Source organism: Saccostrea cucullata, unplaced genomic scaffold, assembly GCF_032062105.1.
Source record: "Saccostrea cucullata isolate Sc308-1 unplaced genomic scaffold, CSIRO_AGI_Scuc_v1 ctg204, whole genome shotgun sequence".
Classification (NCBI taxonomy): domain Eukaryota; kingdom Metazoa; phylum Mollusca; class Bivalvia; order Ostreida; family Ostreidae; genus Saccostrea; species Saccostrea cuccullata.
In genome coordinates, this window is record NW_026940736.1 from 164142 (window position 1) to 183740 (window position 19599).

At 33.1% G+C, this 19599-nt stretch overlaps 1 protein-coding gene across 2 annotated transcripts; it reads left to right on the forward strand.

Moving 5' to 3' along the window:
• Positions 1 to 18206, forward strand: LOC134256153 (ubiquitin-conjugating enzyme E2 E1-like). Of its 2 annotated transcripts, XR_009989669.1 has the most exons (6): positions 1 to 119; positions 457 to 659; positions 9454 to 9504; positions 11256 to 11388; positions 16277 to 17094; positions 17284 to 18206. XR_009989669.1 is itself a non-coding variant. In XM_062738772.1 (5 exons), the coding sequence occupies exons 2-5, from the start codon at positions 463 to 465 to the stop codon at positions 16526 to 16528; spliced, it is 633 nt and encodes a 210-aa protein (XP_062594756.1). In that variant the 5' UTR covers positions 1 to 119; positions 457 to 462; the 3' UTR covers positions 16529 to 18206. The 2 variants fall into 2 exon arrangements, 1 of the variants encoding a protein (XP_062594756.1); XM_062738772.1 differs by having other exon boundaries at positions 16277 to 18206.
• The last annotated feature ends 1393 nt before the right edge of the window (positions 18207 to 19599 follow it).

Genomic DNA, 19599 nt, shown 5'->3' on the forward strand with positions numbered 1-19599 from the left:
AAACAGAATCATCTATTCATCGGCAAATCGCACGTTTTTAATGTTGCAGATAAACTAATATTTTCCTTAGATTTTTCTGTGGTTATTGGATTATTTCTCATCGATTTTCTTGTAAATAGGTAAGTAATATCTTGAAGAATATACCTACAAATTTTTGAATTACTCAATGAAGTATACAATGGAGTATTTTGCTTGTGAAATTAAAGCCTTTGTTACAATGATCGGTCACGGAGTCCGCTATTCATGAGTAACAAGCGCTTGCTTATATTGTTCTAATCACTCTGTGACTTTTTGATGCAAACAAGCCGATTCTGTCCTTAAAGAAGTATAATTAATAGTTTACTGTCATGCCGATTAATATTTTTTTCCCAATAATGAGGCCATAATTTCACAATGTTGATGAAAATCAATAGGAACACATTGATCCAATTATCGTGTCGTTTGATCTTCTGACAGCCAGGAATGTCTTCAGACAGGGGAAGTGGCAGGGGCAGGGGTAGACGGTCCCGAGGGGGACAAAATGATGGAACCCAAAACTCAGGGCCTGATAGCCCCGCGGAAGCGAATGGACCCAGCACTTCAGTTGTATTGGAGCCCCCCGCCCCTGCCCCCAAGCCTGCTTCGAAAAGCTTTAAACCCACAGGAACAAGCATGAAGAGGTAATATAAACTTCCTGTAATATCATGATCCCGGTATTTATTATTTAAGTATTGATAGTGCAGGTTTGACTGAAGAGAAACGATGATATTAAGTGCTCTTATGACAAGGCCTCTGAGAAATGTACCTCATTTGCATATAAGATATTTTGTCATGGTTCTTAAAATCGGTCACACTTTATTGTTTATTTTGGTTATGTAATGAATCTCTGAATGCTAAGCATCATTTTAACACGCAGAATGCTGGTTTAAACTCTATGATTAACAAGAAAATGGTCAATGTTTTTTAACGGTGGAAAGGTCAAAAGGTCAAATACATGCCAGAAGAAGTTAAATACACTAAACTTCATGGGGATTTCCTAAATTTGGCAGGGACTGGTCATTTAAGAGTAAAACAGGTGTCAGTAGTACAAAATAAAATGGAATAGTTTTAGAATAAAATTTCACCAAAACCAATGGAATAAAGATGAATTAAAAAGAGATGGTTGAAAAAAAAAAATTTGCAGGTGTAACCAGCATATGCAAATTATGCAGGGTATGGTGGTCATGTTGAAGCTGTGTATGCTTTCAGGATGAATAATGGGATATGATGAATAAGATCCGAGTACTTGACCATATCAGCTTCTGAATTATATTTCACTAAATTGATCAAAATATGCATGGATTTATTGTGTCAGTGAGTCTTAATGTGTTGGTGATGCTTTCTTGAGTTTTTTTTGGTCATGTATGCAAAGGCATGCTAATGTCAAATAACATTGCATTAACATAATGTTATGATCAGTTGAAAAGATAATACATTTGGAAAATTTAAAAAAAAAAATTTAATTTTCTGATCGGAGGGTGTGTGCCAATTATGGCTGTTACTGATCTTAGTTGATAAAAAGAAATAGGTAACAACTGTTCCTTAACCAAGCACTGCAGCACTTTGGAGTGAATGTTGCATGTCATTTGGACAAAGTCTAATAAATGGAGGCATCCTATCATTGTAGCCATTAAATTGGCACAATATTATTGAACCCTCACTGCTCAATGGCACGGAGTGCCGAGTACACTATGGTGTAAGTTTAAGCCCTTTACTGGTATTTTCAAGTTTTTCTCAATGACCAATTTCAGACTTGCCACAAAGCAATCTAGGGTTATGTAGTCCAAAAAATCTAACATTTTCCAGGCTCTTTTTACGATTTTGGTATTTTACATGCCAGGAAAATGTCAAAACCAGTGCCATTACGAAAACTGAAATTCGCCGCCTCCACCTGAAGGTAGCATTCTCGGGTTAATTATTAAATCTTGGGATTTGAATTAAATGATGACTTCACAACTTATCATCAGTACAATGCCTTTAGTTCTCACAAGCATAGTTTTATGGTCTATTTATAAAATATACAGTCCAATGAAAACATTTTATCAGAGCGCTGAGTTTTGTTTTCATTTCATGCATTTTAAAATTCGACAAAACCTGCATCCAAATATCATAATGGTGTGACACTTTCTTTTCATTGATATCAGTGAGTACTACTAGCATTGTGCTACTGATAAATTTTAAGTTTGGTATTTAATTCAGTTTGCAAATTGAAAATCTGCTCTGGTTAGAGATTGCTAGTTTTCATAATGGTGCGGCTTCTGACGTCAAAAAAGTCAAAAAGCCTGGAAAACGTCAGATATGTCAGACAGGGTTAATGGAGGGGTTTCAAGGGACCATATGCCCTCATTCAAGGAGAGATAATACAGTGTACAGAATTGGTGAAAATTTGAATGTTCGATCCTTTGAAGATTTTAACTCTTCTCAATAATCTTTGTTTTGTTTGTTTGTTTGTATGCTTCTTAACATCCCAGACCCTCTCGAGAACTGTTCATTCATATGGAGATGCCATCACTTTGCTGGTGGAGAGCTGCAAATTTTGTCCTACACTCCGCACTCAGGGCCATTGAGCAGTGAGGGATCTTTTTAGTGCCAGCACCTACTTGGACACTGGACTTTAGTTTATAGGTCTCATCCCAAGGACCGGTGTCCACGTCCCACAGTAGGATTCAATCCTGCAACTTGTTACTCCGTACTTGACGACTCTAGAGCAGACACTCTAACCTCTGCACCATGCGTGCGACTCAATAATCATTGTACCTGAAAAGATGCAACTTACATGAAAGTTTCATCACAATTTAGTACAATTCTTTGTCATCCTTGGACTTTCAGTAAGGCATGCCATTCTCAATGCTGCGGAATACGTAAATAATGTCTTTCAAATGGCGAAAAGATTCTCATTGGTTTAAAAGAAATTAATAACAATAGCAACTTTAAATAGTTGTTGACAACGATAAGACGACTTAATTAAGCCCCACCTCTTTGCCATAAGAAATGCTGCCATTGGATCATTGCTACACTGTCTTGTTGACATTGGCCAAAATTTCTATCCCATGTAATATATTTTACAGTGTTTGAAAGGCTGTGTAAATTTCGCAATAAGTACGCTTATTATGTAATGTCGAGAATACGACACCTTACTGAAAGTCCAAGGATAACAGAGAATTTTACCACATGTACATCTTGTAGATTCAAATTTGTTCAAATCATGACCTCATGGGCAAGGGCAGGGCCATAATGAGAGATCAAAGTTTTACATTTATAGGAATAATATCGAGAAAATCTATTAATTAAAAATTCTTCTCAAGAATAAGTCATTATTATAGTATTAAACTTTATTATAGAAGCAACCTCAGGTACTGTAGTGTAGAGTCAATTTTGTTCAAATCTTGCAGTTGTGTGATGGGGTCACAGTAGACGAGTTTTGCATAAATTTACAGAAAAAAATCTCTAAACAGTCTTGCAGTGAGTGATATGCAGGTCTTTCAGTCATAATGTGAACAACCGGTTATATGGCCCTGAAATCAACGGGATATATTACTATTAAGGCAGTTATCACTATCAGAGCCAGGGCAAAAATTCTCTGGTTTTCATTGCTTCATGTAACTTAAAATTGTGTCTTTTTTAAGTACTTACAGACCTTTTTTTATTAGTTTGACTTTATATTATTTTTTTTTTGATCCATTTTGTTAGTGTAATGTATAACTATACATCATTTATGTACAACATTTAATTCGTACTGTACAGTATATCATGTCTATGTTTAACTTAATACAAGCAGGTATGGTGTACGTGATTAATTAGCAGTGTTACTTAAATTAGCATTGACACACGCATTAATGCTAAATAACAACTATCAGTTTTATGAAGTGTGGTATTATTAAGGTATTTTGAAATTGCCACAATTGTAATTCACAAGCAATAATCACAAAAACTAGTTTAACTAATTCAGATCTTTATATAAGTGTCTGAGTAAACATTATGCTAAGATAAAGTAAGGTTATAAAAGGTGTCAGTTTATAAACATTTTTTGGTTTGTTTGTTTGTTGGTTACTTGTTCTACAAACAACAATCAAACAACAAAAAAATGATTGGTTTTCAAACAGTTTTTCTTCATATTACTATGTAAGGGATAAATAACGAGATGGTGTTGAATAGTTTAGAGAAAACACTCTCTCCGAGGACAAAGGCCCAATAAGGAGGGGATGCAAATTTTCTCTAAACTATTCAACACTTCGAGTTATTTGTGTTAAAAAAATTCCCTACTTTGGGCCCAAAAGAAACAGTTACCCATTCAAATATCCAACTTGCTGTAATACAATAGGATGTAGCCCATTCAAATATCCAACCGTGACACAAAACAATAGCCTAATCAACACCTTTTTTATTCATGGACTAGTGAGCATGAAACTACATGGTGCTGATTTCATTTTAACCTTTTTCATTGTACTGAACAGTCATGAAATCAGACGAAGAATATTTTTTAATCCAATGTAAATTAGAGAGGTTCAGATAGTGTTTTGAATACTTTTGACCTGAAAACTGAAGAAAACTACAGAATTTTCATAAAAGGTTGGGAATTTGTCATTACATATCATAAGATGATGGTTTGTTGAGGAAAAGCGTTGAATTCTTATGGAGTTCCATTCGGACAATACACTGTACTTGTAATAGTGCTTAAACAGATAAAAAGATTGGCAGTGTTATGCTGAACCTGCTGTAAGAAATTCCATATCAAGATCTGCAATCAAAATGATGTCGAAAAATAGATGGGCTGTCAATTATTTAAGTTCTTTTGGGAAGTACGCTGGAAAAGAATGAAACAGAGATGAATCTTAACGGACCCTGAAATAATATTTAGCAATACGAAGTGATGCAGTTTAAGATTCAATGATTGATTGATTGTATATTGTTTAATGTCCCTCTCGAGAATTTTTCACTCATATGGAGACGTCACCGTTTGTCGGTGAAGGGCTTCAAATTTTGACCTTTACTCGGCACTTAGGGCCATTGAGCAGTGAGGGGTCTTTATCATGCCAATGCCTGCTGCTGACACAGGACCTCGGTTTTCAAGGTCTCATCCGAAGGACCCGTTTAAGGTAGTCCGATCCTCAGGTTTATAAAATTAGCAGTTAAGTAATCAAAAATACTCATAAAAGTATCTCTGAATCCACAAAGTTATGTAAATTTGTCCACAGTATTTCTTTAGAGTTAAAGATTACAGTTAATCATACTATATAGGGAAAATTGCCAAATCTCCAATATTTTTGCAGAGAAAGCAAATTGGAATATCTTCAATGAATTTTTTAATTGCAAATTGATCAACAATTATATTTTAGGTTTAAAAATGATAGGTATCCAGGCATTCGGAGAAATTGTCATGATTTTTATACTTATTTGGTATTTTTTGTCTGCTATTTCCGTCATATATTCTAATAGTATATCGTGTAAAAGGCCTTTGCTATCATTGCAAGACACCACAAATCACTTCGAATTTCATAACATGCTAATAATCATTGGTATCTAAGCCTGGATTCAAGAAAATCTTATTTCTCTAAAACTGTATTATTTTTCCCCCTTTTATGGAGTACACATATCAACTTTTATAAGACCTTTTCTAAGACTTCCAAAAAACATTGAATCTTATAAAGGTGAATAAAATGAAAATTGTTGCATGAAAAAAAATCATTTTCAAGCTTCGTTCTGATGCATTTCAAATTTAATATTGATTTTTGGAGTTATCATTCCTGGCTGAGGATCGGATATCCTTAAGATTCAAGGTGAAAATGTGTTTATGTGTTAAATAGTGATGATTCAAAGATTTAAGATTGAAAATATTTCTAAAAGTGTGCAAAATTCGGATGAATTGTTATTTCTGTGAGCATTGGAAGTGCATTTGAAACTCAATAAATGTGATAAATGTGAAGTTAGAACGGTTATTCCGTGTGCACTGGAAATTAATTCTAATAGTATGGCAAATTTGGAGTAATTATTTTATTTTTCACATGCATTGGAAATACATTTTAAAATTGTTTTTATCTCTTTTGTTCACTGTTTTATGTTTTATGCACCTCAGTTGGGTATTTAAATATCCAACCGATAGGCAGTTGGATATTTTGAATATCCAACTGATGGCCATCGGTTGGATATTTTGAATATCCAACCGATGGCCAGTTGGATCTTCAAATATCCAACTAGTGCTGGTTGAATCGGTAAAATAAACCTAGACTAATAACTATGGGTGACGTCATAGAAGTTTTTTAAACCCTTCTATCCAGCACACGATTATATCCTACCTGAACATGCTGAATGCCATTATAAATGTTGAACTTGTATGTTTATATACCTAGCTATTTATCCTGATTAAAGCACACAGGAATGCTTGAAAAGTTGGGAACATTATTAATTTTGCAAAAATGTTATAAGATTTAAAGCTTATAATTTTTGAAGAACACACTGTTTTCTTCCAATTAAATGTCATATATAGAACATACACATGTACTTATTAGTGTAAGTGAATAACACTTATAATTAACTTTCAATTTGGCTGTAGACATGCATAACAATTAATGTGTCGGGGTGTTCTTCAGAGATGTTTGAAATTTAAATAAAAGGAGCAGTTTTAAACTTGTAAGATCTTACAAATGAAATGTAACAAGCAATATCAAAGAATTGTGGTCTCCTTCTTTCAGGGTCAAACTCTTATTATTGGGGAGCAGTCATATTTTAACTACTTTTTCTCAATTCTGTCCATCATATTTCAGGGTTCGACATTCGCGCTCGTCACCTCGTCATTTCCATCCAGAAATGATTTCGGACGACCTGATTTTTAGTCTGGCTCGCCCAAATGACGACCTAGGACAAGTTGGGAATATTTAATAATGGTCTTTAATATTTTAAAATAAACTTCATAAGGCTTTGAAAACATATTTTCCTGTAACAAAACCAACCCTTTCAACATGTTCAAATAGCAGCCGTGTTCGATCAATCAGCTGATGCAATTTTTACCAAAAGTCTTTACTAAAGTTTTATTTGAGATATAAAATATGTCAACAATCACCTTAAATATAAAGAGTAATTATCATCATTGTAACATCTTGCATTTCCCCTACAACTTTCTGATCATCTGATCAGACAGATGATCGTTTTCTGCTGCTAGACAGCCAAGTTAGGTGTCCACTGTAATATCACACCTGGTCAATTCAGTCCAGGGTTATTTGAACCCCTTTATATAGGGCTTCATGGTAAGTGAAAATGAATGTTTTCAACTACAAACTTTTGCATTCTGCATGTCTGATCAATCATCATTCTGCTTATATTTTTGTTTGATAAAATACTGGAAGACATCTTGACATTCCAAAAATGTCTGGTTTACATTTTTTAATACAAAATTGAAGAAACACAACTTCTGTTAATTATCTAAACAAATATTAAACAATTGCACATTGAGTTTTGTTCCCTTTGATATATTATTTGGACGACCTGAAATTCATTCGGGCAACCTGTGATCATACCAAGGTTGCCCAAATGGCGAGACCAAATTTTGACGAGTGTCGGACCCTGTATTTAAAAAAAAAGTTCTTTATTGGAGTAATATTAAATATTGTGTTAAATTAAGTTATGAGGTCATAAACCATAAGTTTTGACACAGGTAATAATGGTGTGAATATGAAAGCCTTCTCTCATTCAAAGCTTATGACCTTGTTTAAAGTTTCTGTGATAGACAGACACTATATGCCATATATGGATGAACAGACAACTGGACAAAAAAAGATTTCATGTTCCCTTGATTTTGCAAGGAGGGAGGAAGAAAATTATTTGCATTTTCTCTTTGAGAAGGCAGTAATCAGTAAGAGTTTGGATTTTTCAAATGTAAATAATTCCAATCTTCATTTTATGTATTGATTTCCTGTGTTTTGATTGGACGAGAACACGTTCCAGAAAATTTTTACACATCGATAAATTCTTTCAATCAGAACTACTTTCTTGATGACACTACTAGGTTATCGTATAAACATAAACAATGAAAGCAGTTATTTCTGGGTCTGTTCTGGCTAAATAATGAATACAAGAAACTTTAAATTTAATTAGGGCTTAAACAAAACTGGCAACATACTACACTGCCTAACTGATGGACGCCGTGAAAATGTTTATGTCACTGTCCGATCATGAGTGTGAATTTTAAAAATCGCTGTCTCAACGTTCATACGTAGAAAATAAGCTCAGTCTGTATCGTTTTGACAGAGAAAAGAAACGTACCTCAAACTCTTGCCCTATTAGCATCAAATTCATATTTACTTTCTATATTGTTCCTCAATATTTGAATAAACAAGTGCAAATTGAAGGCGTCGTCGGTCTGCAACTTTCGCTATGAGAGTTGTTGTTTATGTCAACATGGCCATGGTCAAAGACGAACTATTCTGAAAAAGCTCGTAATTACGATATTTGTTGACTTAAACAACATTCGATTAGTTGTTATAAGTTTATTTATCGATTGTTTTGACAATTTAAGTTGAACTCTATCGAATTCATCTCGATTCGTTCCTTTACGGTAAAATGTATTCCTACGCCGTCCAGAAATAACTGATTGTATGGATGCCTCAAAGAGAAATAATTTAAATATTTTTAAAAATTCGATATTGGAATTATAAGAATTAAAGTTCTTTTTGAAAAATTTATCGATGTGTAAACCTTGACATTTTTCACAAACTTAACATAAAAGTGCTTCGCACTTTTATTTAGTTTGTGAGTAAAATGTCAAGAGTTTACACATCGATAAATTTTTCAAAAAGAACGTTTAATCCTATAATAAATTACAATGTAGGGCAATTACAGGGGGCAGCAGTAACAATTATAGTAGTCGTTTGTATAGATACGACAGTAAATTATGTTGAATTTTAAAGGACAAGATTGGGTAAAGGTCAGATATAGCCTAGCTGATTCTAATTTGATTCAGATCTTACATGTATAAGTATATAGGCCACAACAGGGTGACAAAGAAGAACATTTTTCCAAATTTTCTCAATTCTGGTGAAATTTTGTAAATGCTTTTCAGTTCAGTTGGTAACATAGCTATAGAGCACAAACTTGCCTACCTGAGATTTTAATGTATATACACAGCAAGTACTCAATACAAGATAGGCATGCTTGTGCACTATGTTTTCTGAAACAAAATATGCTTTAAAACTGATGAAAATTTCAATATTAGTACATGTAGTAAGAAAAATTTGAAATTTAACTTGAAATTGTAAGATTTCCAGCTCATTTGATTCAGTCACTCAGGCAAATTTGTTCATGAGACTGCATATTGATTTTTCAGGGATTAGGTATAATGAATTTTTTGAATTCATGAATTTACAATATTATATTTATTCAGCACATTTGTCATCTTCTTAATTAATACATGCATGATTGTATTATATCTTTGGTATCTTTCAGAATTCAAAAAGAATTAGCAGAGATTACAATTGACCCACCTCCCAACTGTAGGTGAGTTAAATTTTATTTTAAATGATTTTGAAGTACCAGAGGAAATATCCCAGTTGATATGTACACTATATGAATAACCTTATTTATATTCAGTATTTTCATGACAGACTGTTCTAATGTGGATGTAGTGAATGCTGTTGAATATTAATGCTTCTCTCTACATATGGCTCTATTGATTTTTTTCAAGGTTAATTCTCCTTTCTAATTCTATGGGCATTTGTGCAGTAGTTATATTTATAGAAGCATGTATATCTGCTGCACATACAGTTATCTAACATTAAAATTGATATAAAGTCTTTGATTCAATTTTGATGGGTTACCTGGCCGTAAAATCTATGTAATTATCTTTCATGGCTTTGTTTGAATTTTGATTGTATGACTGTAAAAGAAGTGAGCAAAGTGGCCCCATAATGATGACCCAAATAGCTTGTACAATACAAGTAGTACATTAAAGTACTTTTGTGAATTAGACCCTTCACTGCTACACACTTCAGGATTAAGTTTGATTGAAGATATAAAACTTTGATTATTTTTACTCAAGCCCTAGAGGGGCTTGAGTTATCTAAAACGATGCTAGGTCATCGATTTACTCAGTTTAAAAACACGAAATTATATTATATTTGTAGATAAACATATTTCTAGAAACAAAAATGAAGCATATGTTGAAAACGTCTGTATATTAAAAAATATTAAGTGTTAAAAGTCCCATTCTACAGCGTATGAACAATGAGTGAAGCGTCGCAGCTGCAACAGTTTCTATACAGAGATTTCGCGCTTTCATTTGCGTAGGAATCTCAGGTACTTTTTACAGTCGCCGACAAAGCATCTTTGGACGAGTCCACTGGTTACTCTGAAAGGTGACGCAGGTTACCCCATTTCTAATTGTCCTTCTCTTAACAAATTTTCGAAACGCTTATTCTCGCAGTGTTGGTCTGATTTCAATATAACTTGGCATAACTTCACAAGTAGACTACACTAAGATACATTATTATCTGTCAAAGTTTTACAATGCGTAGCAAAAAAATGTATGGCTGTACCCCCAAACTGAAATTGCCTATAACGGGCCTGAAAATGATGTGCACTTTGAGTGACAGTAAAATAATAGCGCAAAATTAATGTTAATTTCTCCCTCATACGTTTTTTTTTTATTTTAAAAAATCGTACTTTCTTCAGCTTTGGTAACGGAACCTAAATAACTTCTTTTGGATTCGAACGGAATATGTACTGTACATGCCGCACAGTTAGATGTACCCGTATACCGGTAATTACGTGGCTTTTTGGAGCCCTGAGCCCCCCCCCCCCCCCCTTCCACTTTGAAAAACTTTTCTTCCGACTTGCAACAAGCTATTTAGATTGATGTTTATAACATGTTTTTATGTACGTCATTAAGCAAAATTAAAAAAGCGTATAGTTTGAAGTATATGAAATGTCTACATAAAAAATATTTTATTAATTCAAGAAACGTCTACTATACTCTATAAAATATTCCTGAAAGTGAGTAACGTAAATTCATCGTATAGTACGATAAATTATATTTATTCTAATTAACTTCATTATATGAATTTTGTTTCATGTACATGTATATAATTCAATAGAAGATTGAACTCAATAGCCCACATTATACCATTTTAGGATATTAATGACTTTTCTTAGTTGATTTTCTACAGCTTGAGTATCTCTGACTTTTTGTCAGTATATACTTGTTGTATAGGGGATTAAGATATAACTTGACGTGTTTTATTATCTTACAGTGCTGGTCCAAAGGGAGACAATATGTACGAGTGGGTGTCCACCATTTTAGGACCCCCGGGGTCAGTGTATGAGGGTGGGGTCTTCTTTCTGGACATTCACTTCTCAGCAGATTATCCATTTAAGCCACCAAAGGTACAGGTTTTATTTGTTGTCAATGAATTAAGAAGCATGACAGGACAGATTGCATGTTGTATTTAAACTAGACTTGGCAACTCATCTAACCTAGAGAAACATTAATCAGCGGGAATGATGGTAATCAGTTGCAAATGAACAATGGGCTTAATCATCAAACATGCATGTTCTTTATTGTTTTATCATGGTTATTAATTTTCATGAATTTTAAAAACTGTTTTCTGAGTGGAATGGTTAAAATTTGTAAATAAAAGTTTATTTTGATGATTTTGCATCATCTTTTTCTACAAGGATGCTCTCTTTGCTGTGCTTAGCCAAGTTTTCATACAATGGTAAATGAAAAAACAAACAAACTATTGTTTACACCACAGTATGTGACATCCTTTTACGAATTCACCTGAATCACTCAGGTAAACAACTGCTCTCTGTTTTTGTCATTAATTATCTGTTGTGCATCAGTCATAAACTTTTGAAAATAATCTTTGATAGATGAACCAATTATTAGCTTATACTGTATCATTTAAATTGCGAATTTCAAGATACCCCCCTTCCCCGGGGCTAAGGGTTGGGGTAAAACCTTCCAGATTTAGTCTTTAAAGAGCTTTTCCTTTACTTCTGCATGGATATAAAGTAATCAAATTGTTGTGATGATTATAATAAAGATTGAGCACTAGATATACCCAAATTTTGAAATTCATGGCCTCAATATTGGGGGCACTGGAGTTGGATGGGCTCAGTTGATCATATAGTGAAAATGAATGGCCTGATCTTGTAAAATCTTCACTCCTCTGTAGATTTTGCAAACAAACTATGTCCATGGTGCGGAATGATGCTTCAATTTTCCAAAATTAGAATTTCATGTCCCTGCATGAGTCAGCAGTTCTAATGTTAGAGTAGGGCATTATCATGAACATAATGAACATGGTTTATCTTTTTCAATAAAATTTACCTGATAATGTGTACTAGGATGTAACTGAGTAGAAAGAAATTGCATGTTGATGCAACAGACAGGATAATTGCATGGTCAGAATATGTTTATTCTGCTTTTGGCTCTACCATGTTTAACAAGAATAGATATGGGTTACCCCATATCCAAAGATATTCGACTTTTGAATTTAATATGTTTAACAGTGTTTAATGACTTTTATAAAAAAATAAACTGCGCTGTCTAGTTGTGGAACTGGTGTAAATTTTGTGAGTCCGTAGCATTATGGTCACCCAGTCTCATAACAAACAGTACACATACGTGTGTCCGCAAGACCAGTTAGCCTTGGTCTACACACATGCGATTTGTCAAACGCATCTAGCGACCTCGGAGAAACACGTCTTGTTTTGCCGAGAAGTTACGATGGCAGACAAAACTTTTTTTCTTAATTAGATCATATGAATACGAATTCTGATTAATGAAAATTATACAATCCCTGCTGAACTACTCAGTATATTTTGTTCTAACAACTAGCATCTGCAACAAAGTGTGTTTAAAATGTGTTAGGAAAATCAGGGCCGGGCCGAGAAATTCTAAACTGAAAACCTTTTTTTTTAAATATACTACGGTATTCGTCACGGAACTTACTTATATAATTCAAATTCTATATAAAATATTAATAATATGCTGAACTTCAACACGAACTCGGTTTTCAGTTTAGAAATCTCCGACCCGGTTCGGGTTTTGCTACACATTTTATAACTACGCTCCCTACAGTTTTACACAGTCTACACACGAGCAGAATCTGGCCAGGGATTGAAAATTCCGTCATTTAATAATACACACACGCAAATGATTAATTTTTTTTCTCTAAGAGGAAACTACATGATAATTAATGAACATGCAATTACCATGAACTTAATACAGTTGTTGATATAGTATAATCAATTCATCGGTAAAAAAATATCAATCGAAAAATGACCTAGATATTCTCTATTAACAAACATGTTACAAAAAAAGCTGAGGAGAGAGGAGGGAGCGAACGTAGGAATATTAATATTTTTTATTTGCATTTCGGGGGGAAAGTGATCTTTGGAGAAAAAATTTACGTTAATTTTGGTTTCTTTTACGTATGACATACACAGCATTATTCTTATCATGAACAATAAAGTTGTATCTACTTATCATGATGAAACTATTTTCGTCAGAACAATTTGTGTGAGTCGCCGCTTACTACAGTAATATATCTTGAATTGATAGTAAGCACTGATCGAATATATTAAAAACACTATATATAGAAACATTTTTTTATTGCACTGTTCTATAAATGCCAGGAATTATAAAAATTGATGAACATGCATAAGTGTGCTTTGAAAATTAGTTGTAAATTTATGACAAAGTGCAATGCAAAAAAAAAAAAAAAATGATAATTCAATTAAAACTTAAATATTTTTAGCTTACTTTTTAAAATATCAAACTTCACATCATATGCATGAGAGTGATGTCTTAAATAATATGTTCATTTAGGCATTTAAATCAATATACAAACCAAAAAAAAAAAGAAAAACGGTACTAATAATAATTATAATAGCACTCTTATCTTTATATAAAAGAAATGACAACAAATCATGCACATATAATTTTTTTAAGGCATGAACAGCAGAAAGAAAGTACCGGTAATTCATGAAATGGTATTTTTTGTAAGAATTTAAAACATTATTAGTCAGAGATGGCAATTGAAGTAGAATATAGGGAGTTGGGGATGTGGGAAAAGTGAGATATCTCTCAAGGAAGGAAATAGGAAATCCAATGAAGGATGTGTTTCACTGTCAGAGGTTTGCTGGGAAGATTTCATGGCAGTATCAAGTAGGAATACGCTATGAGCTAAAATCAATCCAGCTAACCTCATTACTTGCTTTTGAGGCATGCTGTAGATTTGTCTAACTGTATTCAGCTCCAGTTCCTTGGCTTTGTGCACAATTTGTTATTTGTAGAAAGATGTTATTAGAACAAACAGCAGTATGTGTAAATTGACTGGATTCATTAAAGATAGATGAAAGTGTTAATATAAGAGCATGATAAGTGTATGTGTACTGTGTACAGTTTATTTTTAGTGATAATTTATTGGATTTAAGCACAGCTCCAAACTGAGTTTTGAATTATTTTGTTTCATACATTATGTCCCTAAGTGTCAATCTGTTTGACTGGTAGATGAACTTTCACAATCATGTATACAACAGCTTGTACTGAAATGTCAATTACCATACAAGATCTTTTATCTCTTTTGATGATAAAAAATGAATTGATACTCATATTCTTTTGCACTGATTTATCAATTTTTTTCGTCATGTTTAAAAGAAATGTAAAAAAAAAAAAAAAAAATACAGGAGATTTGAAAAAGAGATGTAACGAGATAGCGTGTGTCATGTAGATATGTTTGCTACATTTAATATGCACTTAATGCAGGTATGACATTGTTGTCATTGTTTGTGTACACAGATTGAGCGATATTATCAATTATTATGCTTCCTGTCAGTTTGTCTCTATATAACCCATACCCTACTATTCTCGCATAGTGGTCTAAGGATTTATATAGCGTAAGCATACTATGCCGAAATAGTGCACGGCTTTATTTACTGAATAAAATTCTTCCATGCACATGCCGGGGATCGAACTCACGACCATGAGATTGTGAGTCCGATGCCATATCGATTACGCCATAGAGACGATCACTGATTAGAATTATTTTATTAAATATATAAACTTAATTTATACAATTGACACAAGAAGGAGAAAATAGACAAATATTATTTGAAAACAGTTATATTATTCTAAGGAACTTTAGATTAATGTGTACAACAAACTTTCAAACTAATTACATACAGATCGTTAGATGAACTGATTTTATAGGGTCATTAAAACGCTTTTTTATATGACGCTTGATTGAAGGATGTAAAAGAAAATTATCAATGAGAATCGACGTCTGCAAACAAATAAGGCTTACGAACAAAACAGAAAATAAAGATGTGTTGCTTTGGGACAGAAAATCCCGACTTATTTAGAGAAAATACTAGTAACCAAAATAACTAAGCATGCAAACAATTTTAGCATGAATATTTTGAATTAGTTCTTGCAGGTGCGCTGTTTAAGCACCGATATTTTCAGGAAAAAGTCAAATAGATTGCCGCATAAATAATTACAACAGTCAGCATAATAATAACAATAGTGTTGCATTATGCATGTACTATGCCTAAATAGTAGGCAGGGTTTGACACATAGTGCACTCGCCTCCGGCTCGTGCACCATGTGTCAAACCCTGCCTACTATTTAGGCATAGTACATGCATAATGCAACACTATTATATAAACATGATCAGTCTATATGTTCAAAACACCGACAACATTGTTCTCAACTTTGTTGCAAAAAATTTCAGTCTGCTCAGTTTAAAAACCTAATCTGAAGGTTTTTTTCCCTGTTGTATGGTTGATTTTGCCTCAACACCTGTTTAATAAAATTAGTAGGGGAAAGAAATCTTCAAGCTTGACTGCTCCTGAATGAGAAACTGTAGCTTTCACTGCAGGTTTATTAGGAAACTACAAGGCCATTTGATCCTTAGGATGACATAAACTTAGCTACTAACCTGTCACTGTATCAAAGAAAGATTTGTCTAATAAAAGAAATCTAATTATTTTTGAGATGTTAAACTATTTTTATAGGGACCTTTTTAAGACTTAAAGCATGTACCTGTAATCATCTCCGTTTATAATTAAATCAATGAGTAATTAAAAATCCCTCCATGCAGAATCCAGTGCATTGTACAAACAAAATATATGTGTTCCACCCAAACTCAAAACATTGTCCTTATCAAAGGATCGCAGTTTGCTTGATGAGAAAATACAGCATGTGCTTTCCACTTAATTAATTTTTCATTCATATATAAACTCCATTCATTACGTTTTTCAGGTGACATTTCGCACTCGAATTTACCACTGCAATATCAACAGCCAAGGAGTGATTTGTTTGGATATTCTAAAGGACAATTGGAGCCCTGCTTTGACTATCTCCAAAGTGTTGTTGTCAATTTGTTCACTTCTCACGGACTGTAACCCCGCCGATCCATTGGTCGGAAGCATCGCTACACAATACACTCAGAATAGAACTGAACACGATCGAGTGGCTCGCCAGTGGACGAAGCGCTTCGCCACAGGACTCTGATCGCAATCCAGGGGTTTATTTATCATTTCGAATTTTGTCTGTCACATTGTACTTCATATTATATACAAAAAAACATTTTATTATTGTATCAAACATTTTTTTTTTTTTATTTTGTGATGAAATGTCTTTGACAGTGTGGTTATTTTTTTACTCCAAAGACTTTCCTTTATGAAGTTTTAGTCACTTTACAAGTTTTATTTTGACAATACATGTATTTTGCAGTTGATAGGAAAATTTATTATAATTTTGACTATTTATTTGTTCAAAAAGATATTTACCGTGAAATGAGAATCTTAACATTCTTTTAATATCACTTTTTTTGGTTGAATAACACTTTTAAAACAGAATGTTAAATTAACAAATAAAATATTTTAACATTCTGGCCATGCATCTTAGGTTTTAGAATTTTTTTCTCTTTAATAAGTGAAGTTTCAACTTTATCGCAGTTTCAGGTGTTGTTTTTTTTTTTTATTAATTAAATCAAATGGCTAGAATGTTTTATGAAGATATTTTACTTAAAAAAACAAACTTAATCAATGCTTACTGTCAATGAATGACATGTACATGTGACATGTACAGTGGAGCCTCATTTATCTGGACGCTTTGGTTCCTAGTCAATTTGTCCGGATATGTGAAGCGTCCGGATATCTGAATCACCAATTAAACAAGACAAAATAACATTAAAAAATTCCGTTCTGATGAAAAATCGTCCGCATACTGAAGCATCCGGATATCTGGCGTCCGGATATCTGAAGGTCCACTGTACTCGTGATATAAAATGTTTTTCTCTTGACGACAAACTGTAGAGAATTAAACAGTTTTATTCTCAAGTGACAGGAAAGCTTTTAAAATGGGTATTAATAAAGAATGCCATTATTTATCTGTTTATCTGAAAGAATGCTTGAAGCATAATATCTATTTCATCTTCAAATGAAGAGTTTTTGTTTGATACGTGTGCATGCATATTTCCATGCCAGCTGTAACTGCATACCGGTATTTGATACGTAACAACATAAGAATGCTATATGTGTGTGGGAAGTATAGACAAATGGTGAAAATGATAACTGGTTGCATCATTTTGTGATCTTGTTTGGAATTCTATGGAATATATTATTTTTTTGTTTGGTCAAGTGCTTACCTACTTGTAAGTGGTTGTCTTTTTTTTTTTTTTTAACTTTGAAGTGTGTATGGAATGGTATATGATACATTGTCAGTATGTATGTAGTGTACAAATTTGAAATGAAGTCAAGACTTTTGCAGAGACTAATGTACATTTACTGATAAGTGAATTTTATTCAAAATTTAAAATTAATATTATAGATACAACTTGTAATATATTTCATTTAGTTTATATTGTTTTCTTTTCTCAGGCATATTATTATGGGATTTATCTTATGCCAACTTAATGTGGTCTGAATTACTGAGTATATTTTCAAACTAGGATCTACGTACATTGTATATAATGTACAATTTAAATTCTACATAAAATGCTTTATAATTCTATAAAAATATAAAATGGTCTTCTAGATGTTTCAGGTATGTTAAATTGGTACAAGTTTTAGCGTGAAAATGGGTGCATATTGAATGTATAGATATTGATTTTTTGCAGATGATTTTATGCCAAATGAATGTGTATGAATGATCACATGTTTTATGTGAATAAAGTTGTCTAATTGTAGTTGATTTTTATTCGTCTTTATTATTTGTGGTCGTTCTGATAGTGGAGACAACCAAAACTTTAAAAAAGGAATAGTCAATAGAATTAAGACTAGGAACTTGGCATGTGATATTTGGAAATGGATTTTTTTATATTCTCCACTACAGAGAACTATGGGTTTCCTCTCCATATGTCTGTTCCTTTTTCTCTCAGTCTTTCCCACTTAATATTTATGCCCGACCATGAATATGGCCGGGGCATATAGTGTTTGTCATGTCCGTCCTTCTGTCACACTTTGCATTTAGCTCATTTCGAAGCTCAGTTTCAAAGAAACTACCCAAGATATTTTCATCAAACTTCATATGCTTATAGATAATGATAAGAGCTATGCAACTGCATCAACATTTTTGACCTTGACCTTTCCTTTGACCTTGACCTCACTTTTCTTAAAAATTGTTTAGCTCAGTTTTAAACATACCATTAAAGATAGTGTTATCAAACTTCACATGTTGATACATACTGATAAGAGCTTTTCAACTGCATCACCATTTTTGACCTTGACTTTTTCTTTGACCTTGACCTCCCTTTTCTTAAATTAGTGTTTAGCTCAGTTTTAAACATACCATTCAAGATGGTGTTATCAAACTTCACATGTTGATACATACTGATGAGAGCTATTCAACTGCATCACCATTTTTGACCTTGACCTCACTTTTCCTAAATCAGTGTAAACTTTCATATGCTGATACATACTGATGTTAGCAATTCAACTGTTTCAACAATTTTGACTTTGACCTTTCATTTGACCTTTGACCTCACTTTTACCAAATTGTGTTTAGCACAGTTTTAAAGAAATCATTCAAGATATTTTTATCAAACTTCATATGTTGATACATATTGATAGAGATATTCAACTGCATCAACATTTTTTACCTTGACTCACTTTTCCCAAATTGTCAAACCTCATATGCTGATACATATTGATGTAAGCAATTCAACTGCATCAACATTTTTGACCTTGACCTTTCATTTGACCTTGACCTCACTTTTATCAAAAATGTCTAAGTCAGATTTAAAGAAACCATTGATAATAATTTTTTTCAACTTCATATGCTGATACATACTGATGAGAGCTTTTCAACTGCATCAACAGTTTTTGACTTTGGCATTTCCTTTGACCTTGACCTCACTTTAAAGAAATGTGAAACTTCATATGATGATACATACTGAAGTAAGCTATTCAACTGCATCACTATTCAAGATTATTCTGACCAAATTTCATACACTAATACAAATTTTCATGTTGCATTACTAATATACCCTCGGCGGGGCATTCATGTCCTATGGACATATTTCCAGTTCAAATTTATTTTCTAGGCATTTTCAGCTCAGCTTTTGACTTTTATTGTGCAAG

What these genes read in the sequence shown, in the direction of transcription:
- LOC134256153 (XM_062738772.1), top strand. Translation starts at nt 463, where the DNA reads ATGTCTTCAGACAGGGGAAGTGGCAGGGGCAGGGGTAGACGGTCCCGA. An exon ending in ACAGGAACAAGCATGAAGAG is followed by an intron (nt 660 to 9,453) that starts GTAATATAAACT and finishes GGTATCTTTCAG; the next exon opens with AATTCAAAAAGAATTAGCAG. An exon ending in GACCCACCTCCCAACTGTAG is followed by an intron (nt 9,505 to 11,255) that starts GTGAGTTAAATT and finishes ATTATCTTACAG; the next exon opens with TGCTGGTCCAAAGGGAGACA.